At 45.5% G+C, this 25309-nt stretch overlaps 5 protein-coding genes across 5 annotated transcripts; 2 read left to right on the top strand and 3 right to left on the bottom strand.

The window, feature by feature from the left end:
- Nucleotides 1-488: 488 nt before the first annotated feature.
- GL218_06931 (Xylanolytic transcriptional activator xlnR like protein) lies at nt 489-3424 on the bottom strand (the record flags this gene model as incomplete). Its single annotated transcript, XM_033583667.1, has 3 exons — nt 489-632; nt 684-3019; nt 3076-3424. The coding sequence occupies 3 exons, from the start codon at nt 3422-3424 to the stop codon at nt 489-491; spliced, it is 2829 nt and encodes a 942-aa protein (XP_033432903.1).
- Nucleotides 3425-11836: 8412 nt separating this feature from the next.
- On the bottom strand, nt 11837-14632 carry GL218_06930 (Nitrogen assimilation transcription factor nit-4; the record flags this gene model as incomplete). The annotated part of the gene is made up of 3 exons (XM_033583666.1): nt 11837-12926; nt 12976-14415; nt 14487-14632. The coding sequence occupies 3 exons, from the start codon at nt 14630-14632 to the stop codon at nt 11837-11839; spliced, it is 2676 nt and encodes an 891-aa protein (XP_033432902.1).
- Nucleotides 14633-17086: 2454 nt separating this feature from the next.
- Nucleotides 17087-17935, top strand: GL218_06929 (uncharacterized protein; the record flags this gene model as incomplete). Its single annotated transcript, XM_033583665.1, has 1 exon — nt 17087-17935. One exon carries the CDS (start codon nt 17087-17089, stop codon nt 17933-17935), a length of 849 nt encoding a protein of 282 aa, XP_033433145.1.
- Nucleotides 17936-19614: 1679 nt separating this feature from the next.
- GL218_06928 (Glycerol-3-phosphate dehydrogenase [NAD(+)]) lies at nt 19615-20945 on the top strand (the record flags this gene model as incomplete). Its single annotated transcript, XM_033583664.1, has 2 exons — nt 19615-19685; nt 19745-20945. The coding sequence occupies 2 exons, from the start codon at nt 19615-19617 to the stop codon at nt 20943-20945; spliced, it is 1272 nt and encodes a 423-aa protein (XP_033433146.1).
- Nucleotides 20946-21213: 268 nt separating this feature from the next.
- On the bottom strand, nt 21214-22476 carry GL218_06927 (uncharacterized protein; the record flags this gene model as incomplete). Its single annotated transcript, XM_033583663.1, has 1 exon — nt 21214-22476. One exon carries the CDS (start codon nt 22474-22476, stop codon nt 21214-21216), a length of 1263 nt encoding a protein of 420 aa, XP_033433149.1.
- Between the last annotated feature and the right edge of the window lie 2833 nt (nt 22477-25309).

Genomic DNA, 25309 nt, shown 5'->3' with positions numbered 1-25309 from the left:
CTAATGACCACAATTCGTCTAGTCTAGGTCTATGAGCATGGGTACCTATGAATTTGAATCAAGTTCTCTTCTCTAATTGGGCTCGTACGTGTACGTAACTATCCGATCATCTCCTTCGAACTCCACGCTTCTAAACACATCTCCTCCCAAGTGAACAACGCCTAACACAAGGTATCTGTAATTTTGCCTCAACGACTGCTCTTATCGGCTTCAAACGTCGATAATTGACCCCTTATCAAAAAAAAAAAAAATCTTGCTCATCTCCGGGAAACCCCAACTATTCAAACAAGTGATCATTTGCACGTTGACCTTTTGTCCGAACCTGATTCCTTCGTTACCACCAAGGGAATCATTTTGGCCATCCGTAAATTGAGACGCCAGCCACTCCATTTGGTCCGTTTTATAACGCCGTTAAACAGAATCCACAACACCCGCCACCTATCTGGTATTTACAGTAGAACAAAATATGTATATTGTGAGTATATATCTCACAAGGCTAAACCTGTACCGTCACCGGTCCAACGGTACAAGGCCAAAAGCTCCCGGCGACGCTGATGCTGCTCGCCAAGGTCTTCAGGCACGCGACCGCGAACTTGGGCGAGAGCACTACGCATCACCTTGCTGAAGTTGCGCTGGAAGGATGTTAGCTTAATTAACAACGTGTTGTGGGCTTAATTACTCACCTGATATTCAGTGTTTAGCGTAACAACGCACGCTTCATGGGCGCGGATGATGGTTTCGCAGGCACGGACTACACTAGCCGAAGCCTCAAGCTGTAGCTTGTCGGCAATAAGTAGTAATAGGAATGAGCCTTGTAGTAGATATATTCCGAAGAAGAAAGGCATGAATTCTAAGCCTGGGTCATATTCGAGTATGTTGCTAATAGCTTCTGCGGCAGATACAGCGTGTCCCGTAGCTGTAATGAAGCCTTGTGACGAGATCCACAAGTCATTATCATCAATGAGGTTTATAGGATCCCACTTTCCAGTGAGAAGAATATGCAGTACGTGCATGACATGTGTACCGTAAGACATGACGATACGGGTTTGAATATCGGATTCGGTCATGCGTGACGAGCTGGTATGCACAGATCGTCCTGATGGCGAGCCGATCTGGTCTAGTTCAGACGGCATCTCCAACGTAGCAGACTGCTCGTTCTTATCTTCAGAACTGGCGTTGAAATGTCTTTGCTCAAACATCTTTAGGCTTTGCTCATACGCCTCGAGATGTCGCACAATCTCAGCTTGTTGATCATCCCATTCCCTGGCCGAACGGAAACTAATGCCAAAGCGGGGGTGATTACGAGCATGGTGAAGGTCAACGATCTCGCCTAGTATAGTCATCAGGGGCAGGAAGTAACCAAAGATACTGTGACCGGTACACTCAAAGTGTGGCCCACGCACCCGAACTCCTTCGGACCCAGACTGTTCCGATAAGGCAGGATCCGTGGTATGGGCATTAAAGTTTCCGTTCTGCCATTCGGTATCATCCATGGGCTGAAGAAGACCCTCACACTCGATATCTAATAAGAATAGTGGCCTGTTGTAGCATAGTGCTAGGTGACGGTCTACAATATAGGTAAGCCACCATATCCGCCTCCGCTCTTCTCGTTCCTCTTCGCTAACAGTTCCGGGGGCGACATTGTTACCAAGACCATCCTCGGTTTCGCCATCTGCATCGACATCATTGCCATTGTTACCTTGGACCATTGAAGGTGCGCTCGCTGGGAGTTCTCGGCCAAGTTTCAACTCTCTCGCGAGAGACCACGCGGCATTCCACCATCGAAGGCTAGCACCTTTGTATTCGCTAGCGGAAACTACCGTGGCTAGGTGGATGTAAGTGATAACGTCGTCAAGCGTCCCAGCGGCGCCAAAAGCCCCAGATTCTCCCGTGAGATTTTCCATACTCATAGAGCCAGGAAGGGCAACACCTAACCCCCCTAAGGCTACACCGTCGATTACTGGACTGGAAACTGGCGAAGCTTCACCAGATGGAGTGTGTATTAATGGCTTAAGCAAGCTAACAGTAAGTTCAAGCAACTTCTGGCAGATTTTGCCTCTCGCGGACGGAACGCTGGTTAAAAATGGGGCATCGCTCGTCTGTGCTGCCACCCAGAGGATGCTTGCTAGAAGTGCCGGCTGGCATTGGCGAGGTTTGCTAGGATGCAAGAATGATCGTTTTCGAAAGACGAAGCCGAGAACATAGGGTGACATTGGGTGGGCGTGAGCAGACGACGAACTGGCAAAATACAAATCGATCAAGTCGCAAGCGAGAGACACAGGAATGATATTTCCAAGGTGGGGTATTAGGGGGTTGAGAACTGGGTATCTTAGCTGCTGGTGGTAGTTATTTTGGGGGATGTGAGACTGGAACTGCGGTGGAGGCGAAGACATTGACATCCATCCAGGCGACGCAGGCTCTCCGCCTATAGGGTATGCGCTGAGGGGGCTGGTACCTATCCGAAATGTCGGCTGGGCGTTAGATGAGTAGTTAGTAGGACTTTGGGTTTGCAATGTGTAAGGAATCTCGGGGTAATTCGAGAGATTGCCTTGGTTTGAGCCGTATGTGTTGTGTGTAGTCCCACCCATCAAATGACCCATTCCTTGCCTGTCGTATGGGTTCTGAACATTCCCATATCCATTGAGATCCAACGAAGTAGGGCTATCAAGTTGATCCCGCTCCATACCACTAGGATGACCTGTTAAATGAGGCTGGTGAGAGCTCAAGTCCGCTAAGCTATCGAGACTCCCCGTCCTTTGACTGCGCTGTATGGCATCTTCGTTGATATCGTTTAATGCCTTATCACTAGAGCTTGTCTGTTGTTCCGGCTTCACGGAAGACGCATTGTCCGTTTGTTGCTCGCCGGAGGCTTCGTTATCGTCGTTTAGGTTTGGCGATTTCTGGCCATTTTGAGCGGCGGCGGCTGCTGCCTGGGCAGCTGCTTGCTGGGCAAGATCCTTACGGGACGCTTTCCCTCGCTTTTTTCGTTCTCGGATATACTCACAGCCCAGTCCAAATTCTGATTCTATTAGTAAACTTGACTCAGTCCTAGGATGCCTCGATATGGTTACCAACCTATGCAATGGGCACAAGGGTGCTGTCCATCACACTTGGTCCTCAGCTGGTTGCACTGGTCGCAAGCCCTGCTTATCCTTCTTCTGATGGGGCCGGCTGCTCCTGTAGCCCTCGTACTAGGTCCCCCGTAGGGATGTTGTCGATGCTTTGGCTGCGGTGCTCGGGCTAGATGTGGGGCATGAACTCCTACATGTTGTTGAAGGTGTTGGATAGTGTATTGAGATCCATGGCCAAAGGTGTCGAGGCCAGCCGCGTGGAGGTGGCTCCCAGGCACATGGCCGTTTGAAAGTAATGCATTAGAAGGTAAGGCGTGGTACGGTGAAAACCGTTGGAGTGGGTTAGACAACATATTCGAGTAATCCGTGGTTGCGAATTTTACTCGATACGTTTCAAGTGAAAGCAGTGGTCTGTCGACGATCTGGTCTAACTCAGTATATTATGAACGATAGGCGACTTCGAACGAATGCAAGCAGTTGGGGCGAAGCATGAATACGTCCAAACTGCAGCGGCGTCCGATTTGTATCGGAGAGGTGCGAGATAGCTTAAGCTATATGTTTGTCAAGGAGCGGTTGTGTCCTGCAGCTCTTGGCAAAGCGTAGCCTTTCTAGACAGCGGTACTTGGACGGACCGAAGACCTTTTCACTGTGGAGATCTAGAGACATGAGCATGACACTACGTTCAACAGCATAAGGGACCCCAAAATAGTCAGGAGGGATCGCCACGGTAGTATATGAACGGCACTGGTATGTCAAGCACGGATGTCAAAGCATGTGGCGGGGTTGGAGAGGCAAGAGAGCAGCGAATCGAAGACGGGATGTGTACAAGGGTCTAGGAAGATTGAAGGTGAAGATACATACAGGGCAAGGTAGGATATGGAAGTGTTCCATAGTACCGCAGTGAGTTGGACTATCTGCTACTCCGTCCCGGTCCCTAGTAATAGCGGTTGTTTTAAGGAAGGGACTGCTACTAGGTAGAGAATTCGGAAGGACGGTGGACCAAAGGAAGTATAGAAAGGGCCTGATCTAACCAAGGCAATCTCTATTTAGGTCTGGAGTACTCTCCCAGAAGAGGGCAAATAAAGTCTGCGTCCTTGGCATGCATACAAGGAGAGGTTCCTGCTTGCCTCTGTGGATTCGATTGGAGAATGGTTACCCCTACTTGTCGGAGCAATATAGACAAGCGCAGGTAGATTGACGATGCAATATACAACGGCGGAATAGGTCCAAGGAGATGAAGTGACAAGATGGGGATATGAGGGGTGACCTTTTGGTCATTCTAGTAGCAACTCTTCCTAGAGGAGTCCTTCCCTCGGGCATTTCTATTATATGACCCGCTTTCTCACTTGAGTTTACGGCATGGTTGGTTAGGTTACAACGAGGGTACAGGGGTTCGTATTGACATACAGACGACAGTACTTCGCATAGAGGAATACATAGATTCGGACGACTAGTCACTAGGACCGACTAGGCTATGAGATAGTGGATGGGAGAGAATTCGGGTTAAGAATGACGACCCAGAAGAGGGCACACTAGCTCAGCGAGGCCCACAACGACCGGTGTGAATCCTTGGAATATGTGAAGACATTCCGCACATCTTTAAACGGACTTAGAGAGTGAGTATACGATGTAGTAGGGTATACCGGTCAGTTCATAGTAGATGTGATTGGATAAAACGCATTGCTGGAAGTGACGAGATAGGTAGCAACATTATGCTGTGTTGCAGCCTCGTCTCCATACAGCTGCTGGGCTTGCAGATGGGCGGCTCGCTTGTGAGAAGTAAGTGTGAAGTGTGGTTTTACTCATAGTCCATTAGGGCCGTTCTGTACTGGAGTAGTGGATGTTGGTGGAGGGGATGAAGCGCAAGTGACTGTCAAGGATTATACCATCCCTGATACCCCGTACCCCAGTTGCCCAGTCATTACCAGTCTTGGCAAGCATGGAGACCCGCGAGCTTTCCTAGACTGGGCGGAGAACAGCTTCATATTCGGCCAAGTGTCGCCGAAAAGCTCTTATCAGATTTTAGCATGTAAATTTTTGTTAGTAATTAAACGGAGACGCATCTTAATGATTAAACTCGATTTTTTTTTGTTTGAAAAAAAAAAAAAAAAAAAAAAAACCTCGGCACGGCGTCCAGTATTTCGTATACGTTCATAGTCGTGACTATTTTAACGACATTTTTGATTCAGTTACCATACCCAGATATGTCCCTATAGACTCACGATAAGATGTTGTAGGCATTCTTATTTTTACTAAACTCTTAGTCCGTAGTCATATCCGAGATCTTGGTAGTTTCGGAAACACACATTAGTCTGTGTACGAGTTTTACCCAGTGATTTGGTCTCATGTTGCTAAATATCTGAAGTGGTAGGTTAGATCACCAAGATTTTCCAACAGACGCAGATTAGTGGTTCTGGACATTCCTTCCCCGCGATCTTTCTGATTAGATGGATGATCGTCTCGGTGAGCCGGTGGCTCGTAGATTGGCCCACCGTAGATATAAAGGGTAGTAATAGTAATCAGGGTCCATAGGGGTAATGCTGGAGGGTTGACAACTTAGGACTTCTTTTAATGCCGTTGTCAGGAAGATGTAGGGTTGCAACAGAACATATTGCTTTGTGGCAATCTTATCTGGATACGGCCCTTAGATGAGGGAAGTTGGTGAAATTGTTATAAGCTTAAGTTGAAATCACAATCGTGGCTTGAAAAAGGTTGAAAAGGGTAAGTAAATTTTGGATGACCGAATACCGTGTACCTAATACAGTATTTGAGTGCCCTATGACTACTACTTTAGCGGGGATGACTACCTCTAATAAAATGAGCTAGCTAAGCGCATCTCCTAATAACCCCGTATTATGTAATTTAACTGAATTGCTCACAGCACTTCAAGTAAATTTACTTGAATTAAACTTTTTCACACTGTATTTTCGAAACTCATCTTTCTCAATACATTCATTAGGTACTTTGCTTATTACCATCTTCTTTAAGCATCATATATTTCCCAAGTAGCTTGGACCCTTTGAATATAAGAGTTGCAAGCTAGTTTTCTATTGTTCATGATGCAGATGATCATCTACAGGTAGGTCTGGTATGTGTTACGGACTGACGATCATGTTAAATCAGGGTTATAAGTGATACCCCGGAGCTAGGGGCCTCCCGCAAACCAATCCCAATGTTCAAAATGCTTATTCTGGTCCTGCATCTATGACAGACTGCAGAGTGCCCCATACCACGACACATCCCAGACATTGTAGGTAGTATACGAGCCATGCTTCCTGCGATATAGACTGCATATTTATTACTGAACACTAATATTGACAGGCGTGCCAATACCCAGGTAATGCGGCCCTATTCCGTGTGCTACTCTTAAGATGTTCGTTAATGGCCGAAATAGGGACGAACCGTCACGAATACGGGACCTTATATCTCTCCATATGTTCGGGTAACGATGAAACACCCCTTCAGATTTTCAATACCAGCTAAGTCAGTTTCGTATTGTTATCATTTTCCCTACTGTATTACATAGTGGCTACTTTTATATCTTAAGACTGCCACCAAGTCGCCATGTCGCGCTGATAAACATCGAATGAAAGTTTAGATCTTTCTAGGATCTAATAATAACGATCTCTATAAAGAAACCCTTTCAAGAGTAAAAGCAAAAGTAAAGTCTTATCGAATACGCTTATCGGCACAGAGATCCCCCCAGGGATCTCACCATTGGATATTTACTCTATATTACAGTAAACGCGGCACTTCGCTCTGTTCGATGGCGATACTCATGCTCGAATTCATACTGCAAGCCATCCAAAGTTAGTTGGGTAGGCAGGCATTGCACCTAAGCTTATTTAATTGCTCTACCATTCTTTTCTAAACGGTGGTTGTGCTTGGCACGTCATAACTACTAGCTTCGGATACCCGTGCAGCCGCAGCTTACACAACTGCTCACGATGTGATGCAGCGAGAGATACAACAGACATTTTGTGCATTATAATCCGTACTAATGTCTCTAGTAATATATGTTGCTATAGTTAGTACTTCATTTCTACTACCAGAAGTTAGGACGAAGCTTCAACTTAGAACTACGTAACTATACTAGCGGCGGCTTAAGAAGGATCCATTCCAACTTCTAATAGCCGCAATCTTCGATTCTCATGTGTCCTGAGTTGCATCGCGGAAACCCACCATACCGGATGCCCACTAGGTTGCAAGCTGGATAGTCGAGCCGGAACTCGGGGCCCCTAGTCACCAAGGGTGACCGGACCGAACTTCCCATTAGCACAATGGAACTACACGAAATTATCGCAAAGGACTCCTATTGGTGGATTTTCACCAAGTCCCAGTATATTTCTTGTTGTTTAATTCCACGAACCATCCGAAGACTTCTAAGAAGTTCTAATGTACATAGAAAGAGCTCGATCCTATACAGCTGACGAGACACTATATGGTAGGGCTAAGCACTAACATGAGTCCCCCGGAAAGCTACTTAATAAAGGAATGCTATTAAGACACGGAATACGACGCACGATATCTCCGACTCGCACGGTCTCCATTAACGCTGAAAGTCTGGGGAAGTTATTCTGGAGAGAAACTTACATCTCATTGCTGCAGAGGGCGTCATGCTTACCTTGATATGGGTACATGTATCTGGAGAGACCTGGGGAAATAAGCTATGCATTATTTGGGTACCTAAAACAGCGTATGACTTCAGCCCACATCTAGGTACCTGGCTCTACAATTCGATATCATGCTTCGCCTCTAACATTGCATAATGATATTCGACAATTACATCCTCTCACCATATAAATCGAAACCGGACTCAAGCACAGCTAGCTCGATTATACAACATACATGACGAGAAGCGAATTTACGATTTCGTAAATCTCACGATCTACGACTAGTCTCTCTAAAATCAAAGGAATGCGTAAGTGGCATCGGAGCTTGGAGAAATTGCCCGACTGGCTCCTTTAGAAGATATATTGTCCGGGGAGCGATACGCTACTGTACGAAGTCCACTCGCAGTTACTATTACGACTAATCCACGGTCGAGAAGCAGCATGCGGTTCAAACTAGGAAGGACTCTTCCTACTACGTAGCCCGACATGGAATTAAGATCATGAAGTTTTCGGAAGTTTAAAATGTCAGGCAGACTCCACTGATCGGTAGTTGAAAATTCGGCTACCCAGGCCATCTTACCTCCCCAGCATGGAAACGTGTGTAGGTATTCCCGTGCCAAGATGCCTAGGGTGCGATCCAACGGACACTGCAATTTGAGATGCTGGGACTCAAAGCGGAACAAGGTCCGACTTTCCACCACGATCGAATAGGGACCACTCTCGTATAGAAGAGTTTCTCAGAAACCAAATGGGAATTTCTCTTCTTTATTGAGGAGAGATGGCATTGACTTGCAACATTGCGGTACTGATTTCCAATGCGTCACTTTGGCAGTCATTTATCAATACGTCTCGGCGCCTATTTTACTCTGGAACTACTTAACGCTGCAAATGAGGCGTGACGTACGGCTATTTAGCCCAACGCGCTTCACAAGCGCCGCGTCTGCAGGTTCGCGATCTAGGCTATTCTACCATGTGCTTTATGTCAGGCATAAAATGCTTTCTGAATAACCCATTGACCTAGGACTATATCAGCTGCGGGATACGGGAAAAGTAACAATACCCATATGAAGAATACTAGGTTACACGTAACATATATTGGTCTTGAGCTCCCTGTCTTTCTGGCGCAGAAGGAAAACCAGGTTCGCAAGCTAGCTAATACACTGCTAATGATGCATAGTAAGATCAAATAATATCGATATCCCCAAGGGTATCATGGGACTAAACGACTGCCCTAGGGTTCACGTGATATTGCCTCTCTTATTGTCATTGCAGCTTCTTTCTCGTGGCGACAAAGACGGAAGAAAGGAGGAAAATAAATTGTTACCACGTGCTAGTATCCTTTTTGGTTGGGGTAGGCATCATCTCTCCTGCTATGGAGTTGGGTTACAGTGAGCATACATGCATTACCTCCGGGTGGCAGCTGCACCTCAACATGAATGGGCCCTATGAGAGGAATGTCTGGGGGAGACGTGATTGATTCACAGCATCATTATCTCTACTCTATGCACCTAACTTTCTCCAAAGGACCGGAAAACTAAAACTCAAGATCTACAATAGCGGAACTACGCCATCCAAAATCTACTATAGGAAGTGATTGACAACCCTTTTGGTGGTCTAGATTAAAGATAAATATCTTATACGTCTCAGTGCCACATGTATCGCCAATCCGGTACTACCGCATCTCATAGATGCAGTGAAACGGCAAGGCTCGTACAGATGGGCCTTTTTAAACCACTCGAAGCTCGAGAAGCCATTACAATATACGCTACCAAATCCTACCATACGTACTGGTCGACATTGGTGCCTGCATCAGTGGGAGCTGGCCGACATGTCATGTCCAGGTCCCCAGATCGTGCAGGTAAGACATGGCATGCTTGCAGACGCCCACAAGGCTTAAGGCTCCCGATGTTCCGTTCGGTATTGGGGACGACGGGAATTTTTGAGAATTATGCCAGCCTCTCTCAGTGGTCAATCTTTGGGACGGAATGTTACCCCAGAAATGGCGGGTCTGCTCCCAATTCAGACTGTCCCTCCGAGACGTTCATTGGGTTACCATTCGGCAAACTGCGATCTGGGGTAGAACATGCAAGTGCAGAGATTTGCGGTCCAATATACCATGAGCCGTACGCGCTAGACCCAGACATCCGAGTGCCTTGCAGATCGAAGCACCAGCATCCAGAGATCCGTCGTCGCTGATCCGGAGGGACCCTTCTCTTCTCTCCCGGACTCGCCCTCGCTCCGGCTGACGAGATAGCTACGGACCTCTCGCTAGACGTCCCGAAGGCACACCCTTTCTAGCAAAGATTTACGCCTCGTTGTCGTACCCCGGCACGAGAAAGAGTCTTGGCCGCCCTTATTTGGAGATCACGGAGCCACCCCGGATTCTGAACCAAATAAAGCATCAGCTATGCTATCCTAATTTGCTAACACCAGTAAAAATCATGAGAACTTGAATCTTAAGATATACTGACGAAGATGGCCAACCGAAATCGCAGGCAAAAGAGGTCTGCAGTCATGGAGTAACCTTTCTTCCCGCCCCAGAAACCTGGCGTTAGAGGTCATGTGAGAATTACCTAGAGCCTCCTTGATCACATCTACTATGACGCCTTGGATCAATCTTCACGTAGTTCGTTGTCGTCATACTCATTTCTAGATATTGGCTTCAAGTGATCACCTGCCCATGCCCCAAGTGTCGAGTTGACGGAGACTGCCCGTTAAGTCCTAGCGGTTGGGGTATCACAATGCTTTACTATCCTAGATTGAACTTAACTGAGTCATCACAAGAGCTTCTCCCAAGTAGCTGAATTGTCAACGCTATCATCTCTCGAATGATGACCATGCCACGATCTACATACTCTCTCTTCCATAATTTGCCCCTTTACCTAGTCATAACTTCTTAAACGAGTCGAGATTACTTGAAGGGTTTCATAAAATAAATGAAGCGCGGTTCCAGACCGACGACAGCAATCAAATATTTTGCCACTGTCACTCAAAATCTGCACATATATCAGGTCGTAATAACATATGAACGGCCGATCTTTCTTCCATTCGGCTCCCTGCATTATCGATTGGATATTGTTTTAATACTAGCATCTTCCAGATAAGAGCAGAAAATCTAGCAGATCTCCTAATCCAGATGCTTAACAAACAGATAAGTGACGAAGGTCATGTTAATATGTAGTTCTACTCCCAGGGGTTAGTGCAGAGTTTCCTTGTTGGGCCACGTCTAAAGAAGCTTTGCTCATCCGCACGTTGAGGCCCACTATGTTCCCTTTTCTGATCGTCGGTGGAAAATCCGGGGGTGGATCTTGACTTGTCGTTCTTGGGGCCTCTTGGACATCTCTTGGATTTCGCCTCTGGTTTTAGCGTTCCCGAACGGACATCATATGTACCTTGGCATTATAGACATCACGAACCCCTCGATTTGCGACTTCAATTATTCACTATCCGCTAGTTCTAACGCCGTTAGTAACAGTAAAGCCATTTAGTTTCAAGTATTAGAATCATTAACTATCACCTTGAAACTTGAACAGACGTATATTCCATAATACATTCCAGGCAGTAGTCTTCCTGGTTTAGTTGATAGCCTTGAAGCATCGTTTTGGAATTTATTATACAGGAAAACTTAGGAACCCGCTGTAGAAAAGTAATTGTTGATACTAACTGAATTGTGGGGCTTTCCGTTTCTCAATCATGCATTATAATTTATCCAGTCAATGTTGAATATGAAAGCTCATTCATATCACGACCATGTCAATACCAAGAGATATACGGGGGAATATGGATAAAGAGGGAATAAATCTAGTGTAGATTAATAAAAACTGATAAAAAGGTGCTATGTAAGTAAAACCCATAGGGTACCTAACTTACCCAATATTTCTACAACTAAAGTAATCACATTAATACGTCTAGCTAGATCGAAAACGTGAACTCTCTGTTTTTTTAATCATTTCTCGCCATCACAGAACGAGAGCGAGGTCATATAACAGGCGTAATATCATTATACAAAGTATGCTGTCGTAGCTTTCTTAAATCATGCCCCCCCTCGCTTGCCCAAGGTCCTTATATAATTTCAAGATTTCACATAACCTAGCACACTGGCTTTAACAAACACACGGTACTAGAAATACACACTTGAGTTAGCCAATCTTTTTACTCCAAATTTGGAAGATCCCATCCGTCCATGGAAGAAGATAAGTTATTAAGGCCCTCGAAGTTGAAATCCATGGGAGCGAGAGAGCGTCCAGCATTATTAGCAGGCGGGTTAGAAGTGAATATGAACATGGATGGATCCGATATATTCGAGCCGGATGGTCCATTCCCCATATTCCAGGTATCGAAGCCCGACTGCCAGTTTACACCATCTTTAAGATACCAGTCTTGTCCATCAACGGCGTAAATGGAATTCGGAGCTTGGTTTCGTCTCGCACCTTGGGATGCTTGGTTAGAGCTGGTGTTATTTGGAATTCGAGGGAAAGCCTGCGGATAGCTGAGAACATTCTGTGTAGTCGGAGGCTGGCGCCAATCTGGTCTACTTAATTCGTTTGTATCTAAGGGCACCGAATTACCCATAATAACCACACTATCCAACACTGGCTGCGGGATTTGTGCATCAGGTTGGAAGCTGGGTGGTGATGAGTTTAAGCTCTGCATTATCTCGGGTGGGACCGTTGGTCCCGGGCCGCCTGTTGGTGATGGGACTGAAGTCGGGGGAGTATTGTGACTCGCGGGACTGTGTTCAACTTTCCCTGGCGGTGACATCGCCACAGCTGGAGGCGATGGAGATATAGCCATGTGCGAACGGGGCGAAGGTACATCAGATGTCTTGAAAGTACCCCACCTTTCATCCGTACGCTGTAAAACATGAGAAGCCTCTTCAGGAAGCTCAACATTCCACTTACGAGCGAGAACGCTAATTATGCTAAGAGTTCGTCGCCCACAGAGCCAATCTTCTGCAATCTCTTCGAGATGCTTTACACCGTGAATGATATCCCTCCTCGCAGTCTTCTCGGGGAGATTAAGTATATGAATAGTGCAAGCAGAATGTAGCATATACACTGCAATATTACAGATTTGGCGTAAGTTGTAAAGCTTCTTATATAATCTCATCAATTTGGAGATGGCACCCGCGTTTGCGGTACATATTCTCCGGGGAGATACATGAGGTGGTAAGGGGGACGTAGCTGGAGAGTATTTGAGAAAAGGGCGAAAGAGGTGGATATATTGAAGATGGAAGAACATGCTAAATTTGATCAACCACGCTATCTCGACAGTGATGATAGAGAACTTACTGCATTAAAATGACATTAGGTAATTGGCCCTCCTTAGGTTCAAGCTCCTTGGGTAACTCTTTTCGCCAATCCTCCAGACGCCGATGTAGTTCGCTCAATTTTTTGAGCTCGATTGACTTGCCGCTCGATCGCCCTATGTGATTTGGATGATAGAAGAATAAGAGAAGGTCGCCACTAATTTCACACAATTTAGATAATTGTAGACCGACCGTACGGGTTCGCGACGGCTGCCTTGCTGACTCTTCAAACCCAGAATCGGTATACGGACACCAGGGTTCGGCATCTTCGTCTGGGAAAACGTCATATTTGGGAACGCTGTAGGAATTCTTTGGTAGCTGAGGAAGTCGACCTAAGTAATTTGACCAGCACTTATCGAACACGAAGCAGCCCCAGAAAGTGACTCTCCGCGCATCTACCTCGTGGTCGTCCAAATTATCGTTATCGCCCTTGATGCCACCGATATCCAGGTTGAGCCCTAAATCTTGTGCCATCCTGAAACTCATACCGCTATATACCCAACCCTTGGCTTCTCGTCCACAACCCGCTTCTCGTACAGACATAAGAGCTAAAGCCTGAACTGTCGTTAACCGAGGCTTTTCGTACTCGTCGTTGTCAACAATTAGTCTCTTAGCCTCGGCGAAGAAATGATCTCCTTTGGTCCAGCTATCTCCAGTTGTACCGAAGGCGCAAGCAGCATCAGTAAAGTGGCATCCCAGCGCGAGCATCGCATTGACTAATAAAGGCGAACAATATGCAACTTTATTCGGCGAGATATTTGATCTCCCATTTAGAAAGTCGCGATAGAACAGAGCCCGTGACAACGTGGTGAAGTACGGATAATGCCAGTTGAAGTACATATCGAGAAGATGTTTAACAACTTCTCGATCCTTCGTTACATCAGACCAACTCGTGACAGGATCTTTATCGACTGCGCCGGTAGTATTCCGGGACTCGTATTCCGGATTCGGTGCCCCATGTATATCCCAGTGTATCAGGTGAGAGGTACCACCGATGAAGCGCGTCGAGCCGTTTTCCAGCCGTAACTCCCCCATCTTCCGAGCAAGATCCCTCTCGCCCTCAACAGGCATATCAGTAGTATAGTCGTTCTCTATCTGATCTTCATCTTCTATTCCTACACTACCGAACTCTTCTTGTTTAAGGATTGACTCGGCCACGGCATCCAAGCTATCGCAGGTTCGTATTCTCTTGACTACTTCGGGAACATCGTCTTCATCTGCATTGAGGATAGCTTCGATTAGGATTTGGAGAGTAGAGTTTCGCGCCTTCATACTGTCGATCTTCTCTCTATAAACCCCTTTTCGGCGATGATCCGAGTTGGGATCATAGACACACTCAGTACCATACACGCTTGCGCACGCGGCGCAACTCGGGAGCGCGCCATCGCATTTCGACTTCCGACGACGACAGGCTATGCATGCGCTATAGACACCAAGGTCAATTTATATCATAATGAAATAGCAAGTGAGAAGATATTCGGGGGTATCACATACGTGCTGACGCATCGGCGTTTTTGACTGGACGGATCCCCGCCCCTCCTTGACTTCTTCTTGGTCGGGGGATGAGAGGAGTCAGTAAGAGAATGACCGGAAGTCAAGGCGGCCTGTGGTCGTAAACCCGACAAATCGGGCCCGTCCATAATAAAGTCTCACAGCAGTAGGCTAAGTTAGCTTAACAATTATATCAGTGTATTAGTGTACCGGGAGTATCAGAGCGAGGTTGGGTTGTCGGTAAAAGAGAAACGTAATGGAAAGAGCGCAGTTTCCAGGGCACATGCAAGCTAAAACTTGATAGACATGGATGTGACAACGATAATATTTCCGGGGGAGTGCTAAAATGGCGGCACCCTATCCGGTAGTTTGGGTCGATTGAGAAAGCTAGGTAGCTAATAGAGGTAGCCAATAGTAATTGGTATTGTATTGATGGATCTTGATAGATCTCGACGTTGGTGCTGATGTTGGTGCCAAACACTTCTTTGGTTTTTTTTTTTTAATAAAAAAAGAATTAAGTATACGCGAAGAGGAACTCCTCTCTTATTCCTTGATTATAATTTCTAAGAGGTAATAATAGTAAGAGACGATAATGGCGTCGCGACCATTGGCCCATGGAGGGCTCGGCGGGGGGCGAACCCTTACGGCAAATCGGTTACAAGATAACACGCTTGATCAAGAGGTTTTCGGATTCATAGATGAAATTATGAAACAGAGTGAGATTATAAGATTACTTTGTCGATGGCGTACGCTCGTCGCCCAAAAAAGCAAGTACACGACGACTGTGGACGGTGCACGACGCAAAAGATCAGCAATTAGAACGAATAGATTTCATCGGCGGAAGTCAAATGCAAACGCAGATAAGAATATGAAAGATAAGTCGCGCATCTCGTATTATATAATCCGCCAATTAACATTCCGCTAACCCACTAACCCGCTAGTGCTTCCGCTCTGACATGCGTTGAGCCGCTTGCTTACCTGAATCGGGAATAGGTAAAATGTACAATACCTCTCTGTACCTACGAAGACACTGCCTGTGTACATTTGAGTATATCTTTTAATACATCTTATAACAAAAAGTAAAATAACTTATTTAGTTTCAGTTAGTACTTTCTTGAATTAACAATAAGGGAGTAATAATATTTGAATAAGAATAAAGAGAATAAACAATCAGTAGTTATATTGAAAGGTAGGTCCTGGACATTTAAATATTTGTTATTATAGATATTGTCGTTATTATCAATAACATTGCCTTCTATAAAAACCATATGCAAATAGCCTTCCTTGCCTTCCCAAAGAGTTATAGCATGCTTGGTGCCAAGATGTTATGCCAATTCTATTGAATCCTACGTCTTTACAATACATATCATTTTCAAGAGCCAGATCCATGTGAGTTTTCCCCTGTAGCTAGGATATGAACCGTTGTAGTTGCCACCACGGTAAGTGAGGCAAAGACGATGGGAACCTGGTGCGACGGTTACATATATCCTAAATTTAGTCTACCCAATCCAAAACAATCAACTTAGATGTTTGTATACTGGCCTGAAATATCATATCATTAACATATGTTCATCGGCGATGTCGGACACGACGCAAGAACATTTAATACCGGGAGTCCCGATAAACCCGAAGCTTTGTTCCTGTTAGATGGTAGAATATATGAATGGGGGTATTATAATTCTAAGGCGAAACTTTAAGGCTGTTGGTCCTGGCCTAAAAGACTTTACACTGCAACTAGGACTAATTCGAAGTGTTGTGTTCCTTATTACTAGGTACCTGTTACACAAGATCAAACACTCGAAATAGAAAACTATTTATGAGGACACTATCCAACGTTGATGTAAAGTTTGATATAAACAATTCAATACCATTAGGCTAAGTTCTTGAGTTGGATATGCTACTGATGCTATTCCTATAAGTACAAAAGTGCGGGGCATACCTCTAGGGTTAGTGAGGACTCAGCACTCACTCCCTTAAGAGAGGTACCTTGGCCAATCAAGCTCATCACTGTTCACCTAAAGTCATTGTGGTACCGGAATTTGCCGATAAGTTATTTGGAATTAAATTGTATTATTATTGACATGGTTAGTCCTTGTAGAATAAACAAAGAGAGACTTGGCTGAGTTGTTGGCTACGTAACTTTAGATATAAATGAAATCTGTAAACCAACCTATTAAAAAGACTTCCGCATCGGTCAGCGGCCGGACCGGGTTCGATCACTAGAAAATCCCACGGGATCCGAAGTAGTGGCTGGGGATTCGTCAATGTACGATTTTGTTTGCTTTAGTGGAGAGTTATGGCAACAATTACTGCGCCGTGATTCAAAGGCCTCGTGGGTTATGCTCCTTACCTACTACACGTAGTTAGATAAATGCAAGGAACTGCGATGTTACAATACGTTACAATATGAGGTTCTGGAAGGTTGTCGCAATCGGGACTCCAATGGCCGATATCCAGCTGAAATATAAATACGGGAGAGTGAAGCAATAATCTTAAAGTACCTAAGCTACGATCAACTTGAACAGCTACGACTTTACTCTCTAACGCATCCTACAGCTTGTCTCTTCAAGTCCAAAAAGTCGTATCAAATCATTCAAGGCACCATGCACAAGAATATCCTTCTTTTCTCTGCCTTCGCCCTCCAAGCGTCGGCCCTGAATGAGACTATCTCAGGCTACAAATATTTCTTATCCGGTCCCAAATTGGGCCAGACGAAGACCGAGTACGAGCACGCAGCAGCAGAAAAGGCCCTATCTTTAGTTGAGGCGCGTCTAGATGGGCCCCTACCTGCTCTTCCCGAGGACAGTGTTGCTGCCATTCTGAAGCTCAAACAAGATATCGGTACCGACGAACTCAAGGTGCTGCTAGCGCCCGACCAGGACGATGCCGACAAGTTCTGGCATGACGTGATCAGCAGGTCAGGCGACGGATGGGTACCTGCCGATGCGCGGGGCGTCGTTTTCTTACCAAACGTTTCGTTTGCGCAGTTTGCGGCTTGGTACGCGTCGCCGAACGCAGATGCTGCCAACTTGGCCGCCAACCCCGAGCATTATGCGAAGGACACGGTGACGACCCCCACGGGTCTTTCGTCCGAGATCCTAGAGGGTTGGGGAGGTGTGACCACCAACTTCACCATTCCCAACTTCAACGCGCCAGACCGAGCTAAAGACCCATTCCTACGGGAATTGCCCGAGTTCCCCGTCCAACAAGCTGGCGACAAGGTCCTGCGCGACGGAACTAGGTTCGGTGCTCTGCATATCTCTCTCCGTCCCGTGAAGGGCGCGGACTACGGCCAGTCGATTGATGGCTTCGAGGTGTACTCGACCGTGTGGTACCAGGATGGTGCTGAGGATGACCACTTGGAGCAGGAGCGCCGCCATATGGTCATTGAGATTGTCAACTTGACCCTCCAGGCCCAGAAAGATATCGAGAGCGGCAAGTTCTCTCCTTAATTAAGGCGAGAAGGGGTTTGAGGAATGTATATATAGTTATCTGTTACCGGTTCAAAAAGTTTATACCAAGTTGGGATGTCCCTGGATCGAGAATTAAAGGGCACGTCTAACGCGAGGGCCAAAAAGGATATTTTAAATTTAGTACATTTAATGTGAATAATGCCTGAAATAACTATTCAAACTGATGCGCCATGTCTTATTCATAACAGATGAGTTCAAATAATTAGGTGACTTTCGAATAACTACTCTCAATTCTCATGCTTACTTCAACTAGTTGTGAATAATAATCGAGACCCAACTTTGGAACCTCATAATTATTCGTATTTTACATACTTGGTTCCCGTCAGGATATATCTATCAGGACTTGGACAAAAGAAATAGGGGCTATATACAATGTACCGCGCGCTAGGTTGTCTAACGTACATTACGAATAAGTCATTTATTTAGGAGCTCGCCTGTTTGATCTTCGGACTCTATCATTATCACACTACAGGCTTACTTGATATAAGCATTATGAGCCTTTAATAAACAGATATAAAAGAATGAGAGTCATAAAGATAGGTATGATATACTTTAACTTATACTGGACCTTTCGTTATGTTATCGTGTCATAGTGCTTCCGCTAACCCCGCCTCCTCTCTCTTTGAAGCATGTAGTGATTGCATATAGATGGCCGATGAAACTTATCATATAAGAGATATATATTAGAGTCAAATAAATATCTTATATAGTCGTGCATGTGCGCGATCTCATAGAATAATCATAGCTAAAATGGGGTATCCAGGCCGATTTAATTATTACCTTGAAGCGGCCTCGGCTTGTTTCGGTGGTCCTACCTCGGCTTATTTTCTGCTTAGATTGCTGCCCATCTTATACTTCACTAAGAATACCTATAATTCGACGTTTGAATAATCAATATCCTTTAACATATTATTATTTTTTGCCGCAAGTACGTCATGAGGGACTTATATTTAGGATAGGTATACGTATAAATAGAATTGCTTCGTTCAGTTTCTTAAATCGAAGTTGCCCCTCACAAGGTCCTACTTGGTTTAGCTCCGACCTAAATCCTCGAACCGGTTCGCTGGAAAGATCTAGCTAGCTGAGGCAGGCGGTGAAATATGCATTAGCTCCTCAATAGATGGATATAATTCTAAACTCAAATATCTATGCAAGATCCCGAATTGTGGGGGTCATATATGCCATATACCGAGCAGTTTTAGGCCTTCAACCCAATCAGACGCTAGTAAGAGCATCCATTAGGGTACTTAGTCCCCCCCCCTTTATATGATATACTATACCGAATAGCAGGGGTAACTTTTAGTATTCTGCCAGTCTCGTGCGTCACTCACTATTTACTGGCAGGTGCCACAGGTTTTTTGCTCTTCCCAAGCGCCTCGGTCTGTCCGGTATTGATTATAGGTAATATTTTCGATTCTTCGCTGTCACATGAAGTCTGTAAGATATCATCCGGCCGTTACTACTTTACCGAGCTGATATTTAATAGCTCGAATGCGCCTTCTGAACTTACAAAGCTTTCAATTCTCGGCTGTATGAAAACACTCTACCTATTAAGATACCCATTTGCTTCCTCTTTCAGATTTCCTGCCTACGCTCGAGTCTCACAGAAATCCTTCCTCTCGTACAATTCTACTAGACGCTTCTCACATTTCTCCACCATGGCACCGGGACTCTTAGGCGCCAACGGCACCAGAAAGCACAAGGTAACCGTGATTGGTTCTGGAAATTGGTGAGTATATCTGCATTTTGCTCCCTCATACCCGAGGATACTAACTGTAATGTGAAAAGGGGTTCGACAATTTCCAAGATCGTTTCTGAGAACACGAAAGAACACCCTGATTTATTCGAGGAGGAGGTTCAGATGTGGGTGTATGAAGAGGACGTAGAATACGAGGGCAAGACCCAAAAGCTTACATCCGTTATCAACACACACCACGAGAACATCAAATATCTCCCAAACATCAAGCTCCCTACGAACCTCGTTGCGAACCCCTCCCTCGAGGATGCCGTCAGCAATTCGTCTATTCTAATTTTTAATCTGCCTCACCAATTTATCCACAGAATCTGTGGGCAGCTCAAAGGGAAAATCTTACCGTTCGCTCGAGGGATATCTTGCATTAAAGGTGTTAATGTTACGGATGAGGGTATATCCCTCTTCTCGGAATGGATTGGGGAGGGTCTAGGTATTTACTGCGGCGCCCTATCAGGCGCGAACATCGCATCTGAAATCGCGGCCGAGAAGTGGTCCGAAACTACGATTGCGTATGATCCGCCACCCATGGACAACTCGCGCAACCCGTCTCGAAACGCAACGCCTCGCTCTGCGACTCCGAACCGCAACTCGCCACTAGCGTCCGCCGACGAGCTAAGCATCACCCCCTTGGCCGATACGCAGCACCGGGATGTCAGGGGTAGGATCAGCAAAACTAAGCTAACTCCTGTCCCGCCCGAGTACCACCCTCTGGACCATGACACTTTCAAGACGCTTTTCCACCGCCCCTATTTCCACGTACGCATGGTTTCGGATGTTGCAGGTGTTTCTCTCGGCGGTGCTTTGAAGAATATCGTCGCTTTAGCCGCGGGGTTCGTTGACGGCCGGGGCTGGGGTGACAACGCTAAGGCGGCAATCATGCGCGTGGGACTACTCGAGATGGTTAAATTCGGCCACGAGTTCTTTGGCGAAACCATCTCAACCGGCACATTCACCGAAGAGAGTGCCGGTGTAGCAGACTTGATCACGAGTTGCAGCGGTGGCCGAAACTTCCGATGTGCCAAGAAGGCTGTCGAAAAGGGCATCTCTGTCCAGGAAGTCGAGCAGACGGAGCTTAACGGCCAGAAGTTGCAAGGTACCAGCACGGCCGCCGAGGTGAACTCGTTTCTGAAGCAGCGGGGCCTCGAGCAGGATTACCCGTTATTCACGGCTGTCCACAATATCCTCGAGGGACGACATACTGTTGACGACATCCCCGACCTTGTTGCGAGGACTTAGATATCATCGGGGCATGGTTAAAGTAAATTGTAAGCAACCTAGGTAGTTGCTAATAGAATTATACGCTGAATTGATGCGAAAAGCGTAACGGGAAATATTTGGACAAGGCAATGGTCAATTGGTTAGGCTGTATTATTCACGATTGGGTGCGATAGAAATAGGCTAGAAGGACATTTCAGTATGATATGATATCCCATGACATTATTAGATTCGTCACATAAATTGATTGCCATCCTCGTAGTGCAACATTGCTTAAGTACCTCTTATGCTACCAATCCGCCAGCAAAGCATTTTTCTCGCTTCCCCACGCTTGTGTACGTATTCTGCTTGTGCTACCCGAGTCATCATCTTCCTCTTGTATCGTCCGCTCTCCGTCCCCAAACAGAGGTTTGAATACATAATCGTAGATTTTCCACATTAGATTTCGCTGGATAGTTGTTGCTGCCTCCAACCACTTCGGTATCTTGCTATCTTTACTAGCTAGCAGGTAACCAAGCAGCGCCAACAGCGCGAATGACGGCACCACTGTGAATAGGAATAACCAACGTCCAATATCTTGCCGCCACGTCGTGATAGTATACGCCTCCAGACGTGCAAGGTACGTCTGATAATCATCAGGTAGATAATGCTCGCGGGCACCGTCGCGGATCAGACGTAGATACCGCGGGCTTGGCTGCGCATAGCCCGGGGTTCGGTGGACAGGTAATAATAGCTTCTGCCACCAGCGCTTCTTATCGTCGCCACCGTCACCACCATCGGGGGGATCGAAGGAGGGTAGTTGTGGCGCATATAGGGTGCGCGCTAAGAACGGTCTCGGTAACTCGGGAATAGGGGGTTTCTCGGGGACGTGGAAAGGCGGCGGCAGCGCCAGACACGGCGTTAGGATCTCTTCGTAGGCAGTGCCCTCCGTATTTATGATCCGGGTGTAGTCCTCGCGCGTGACCTCGTAGACCACGCCGTAGAGCCCCTTAGACCAGGACGGGCTATGATCCGGAGGGAGCGAGGGGAGTAATGTTCCCGGAAGCCTCTCCTCTTCTTCTGCTACCTCGTCTTGTCGGTCGGATCTTGCGCTATATGGAGGAGGAAATGGGGGTCTCGGCGGATCGCCCGGGATAGGCGGCATAGGGATCTTGCGCGGCGACACGTTCGCAAAGCATGGCTCCCAGTACGCCAACGCCGACAGGTCAAAGGCCAGATCAAAAGTCGGTACTGACACGTTGATCTTGCTTAGCGGTCTGATGTGGCGCATGCCGAGGAAAGTCTCGGCGGAGAGGTTGGAACCATAGGCGAGGTAGAGGACGGTCGGTGTCGATAAGGCATCGTCGGGAGAGTCGGGAGAGGCATGGGCAAGACGTTCGGGAGATGTTCGTGGGATACTTGAGAGAGGAGGGTATGATTTGGGCTGAGGCGCGCGGCGAGGTTTGATATAGTTGTAGATACGGTGGATTAGAGTGTGCGCTTGTTGGGACGGATCGAGCCGATGGTTAGGGTTAAAGAGGCCATCCTCGATTGTATCCGAGCGTATGGTCATAGCTAGCTGTGATGAAACAAAATAGCGAAAATTCTATTTTAAAAGTGCGTAACTACGTCGGGGAAATGTAAGGTATGAAGTATATGATCTTGAAAGTAGGTAATCGTTGAAGAAGATTATCAAGATAGTCGCGATAGGGTAGGGACAGTAGAAACGACAGGGATTGATATACCTTGTACATACAGGTCTCTGGGATGAGAGATAGTAGCGCGGCGCTAAGTGGAGATGTTTAACTAAATATGGCTAGCAGGTAGCTTTACGTATAAATTTGTATATAACAGTACTGAATATCAATACTTTTCGAACTGAAAGGCTGCTCCTGAATATCAATATATGGGTCTGGATAAAAGATTAAGTATAAAAAGTTGATCTTTCTATTAAGGTTTTGTATCTTACGTATAAATTTATATGTAAAGATACCTACTAGCCATGTTTGGTTAAACATCTCCACTTAGCGCCGCGCTACTATCTCTCATCCCAGAGACCTGTACATACGCATTACTCGGCCTTACGGTGGACCATTATTACAACTGTGCCAAAATCAAGAAAATAGGTCAGATCTGTCCAAAAAAGGCTAGTATAAAAGGTGCACAGTATACTATGCGGGGTATATACAAAATTCTTATATTATTTAATAACTTTTTGAATATTCTTTCTAAAAATTTAAAGAAAATAGTATTATTTCAATTGAAGTAAGAAAAAAATTATTAAATTAGTTGTGTAATTTTTCAAATTTATTTCGTAAAGATAATATGTCATATATGTATGATATATATACGGGATTCCAAAGTGGTCATAAAGGGTATCACGTGCTAGCCTCTCTATAAGACTTGACACAACACGCCAGCCAAAGGCTATATATAAATGCAACTTGCATTATTATTTTCGCATTGAATGAGGCTATAATATCATATTAATTATAATATTTGAAATAGTATATTGGTAAAGTTATTTGAATACGTGTATACGTGTAAGTAAGTGTTATTATTGAATTTACCTAGGTATATAAGGCCAAGGCTAAAGTAAAGGCAATATCTGATTGGCTAATCTTTTAGAATAGGAAAGACTACATGTATATAGCTGTCTTAATATCTTTACGAATTTTGGGTCAAATCGCATGCAACCTGGACAGTAATTTTTATCCTTTTCTAATCAAAATATTGATAGTTTTCGAAAAAATATTCGGATAGATATTCGTAAAGTTATTATGGTATAAGGTTAAAAGGGGTGTTAATTGTGTATACAGCGCATATTAATTGAGCTTACACTGTATTTTTGCCTTACTATTACCTTATTAGACATAGTGCCACCTATTTTCTCGATTTTGGCACAGTTGTAATAATGGTCCACCGTAGGCCTGTAAGCTCTACGAATCCCGATAAATGATTACTCGATTAGGCAACCAAGGTACTTCTAGTAGGTATCGAGCCACAATTTTTCACTCTTAATAATTGCGAGTTTACGGCTCGAGTAAGATACTTACTAAGTATATCGTCGTCTATACTTTCATAGTTCTCACCGTTACCACAGAGAGGATTATACGCTATCTACCCGGGTTGGGTATCTGCATGTACTTTGGTTAAAGGTTGGGAGACTTTCGGCTGGTAGCATGACCGGACTATATAAAAACAAATAGTCCATCGTTTGGTTTGTCCTGAAAACTTGGCGACCTACTCTCAATAGCAGAGTTTGATATTGCTTCGTCGATGGGGATAAGAATTACTTCGTTCGTCAAACTTCATTCGTAATAGACTACCACCATCCTAGAATGGCGGCTCTACATTCACCGAATCTCTCCTACACAACCGAGAATGTCAAGGCTGAATAATACCTACTCTAGAATTAAATCAGCACGGTCTTGTAGACAAATATGATCTATCAAACCCGTATGACTTATTAGGTACGCGTACGAGATCGATTCATCCCGAAGCTTGTCCCGACCGGTCGGTCCATCGTTGATCGCTATAAATTATATTCCAAGAATGGAATGTGGACCTGCTATTCTACACTTATGATTCGTTCACCATACAGAGATAGAGAATTTGACCATGAGCCTGTGATATAAAGGTTGAGCCGCTTACACAAGTCGGCTTACGTGCCTAGATGCTTCTTAAATCATAGCAAAAATATATGCGGCTGAATTCGCCGTCCTATAATCGCGATTCATTATACCTTTATATAGTAAGATCAACCCCGGCTGCCTCTTACCTGAGAATGGTAATTTCAATGGCGTTATGTAGGTCTCAGGGATGATTTCGATAGCTCAACAATCTGATGCAACTTTAGATATCATATTTCTTTTTTTCCCCATGTGTGGACTTCGTCTTGCTTATTTTTCCCCCCAAGACGTTACCGAGCGAGCCGGCGGAAATTACACTACCAGGGTCTTGGGTACATCAGCTCGGCGACTCCATCATATTTTACAACGCTCATGATTCCCGACTACGACACGATGAACGAGGCATCAAATCAATGCATCACGATCATGTAAGTGGTCAGCGATGGAGGGCCATCCCGTCCAACGGCATTCGCTCGCCTATCAGCCCCCATTACTTGGCACATAACGGCGCGGAGGCCCGTTTAAGTCTCCGCCAGGACAATGATTGGTCAACTCCGCAATATTTAGCTGTAGCATGGCGTAGATCGATGCTATTTTAGGTACTTTTATACGTTTTGGGCACTCATGCTTCTAGAGACGAGCTGAAAGAGCCGCATTACTTATAAAATATAGAAAGTGTTTCAGTATCGTGGCTTAAGGAGTCTTGTGCGTTAGCGGCTTTGGATTTTCTTTTACGTTGTGGTTTTTATGTTTTGATATCGTATGACTGTCTGT

The sequence above is a fragment of the Daldinia childiae genome (genome assembly GCF_008694065.1).
Source record: "Daldinia childiae strain JS-1345 chromosome Unknown Scaffold8, whole genome shotgun sequence".
Classification (NCBI taxonomy): Eukaryota; Fungi; Ascomycota; class Sordariomycetes; order Xylariales; family Hypoxylaceae; genus Daldinia; species Daldinia childiae.
Note: the sequence above shows the minus strand (reverse complement) of the source record. Positions and strands in the feature narration are given on the sequence as shown.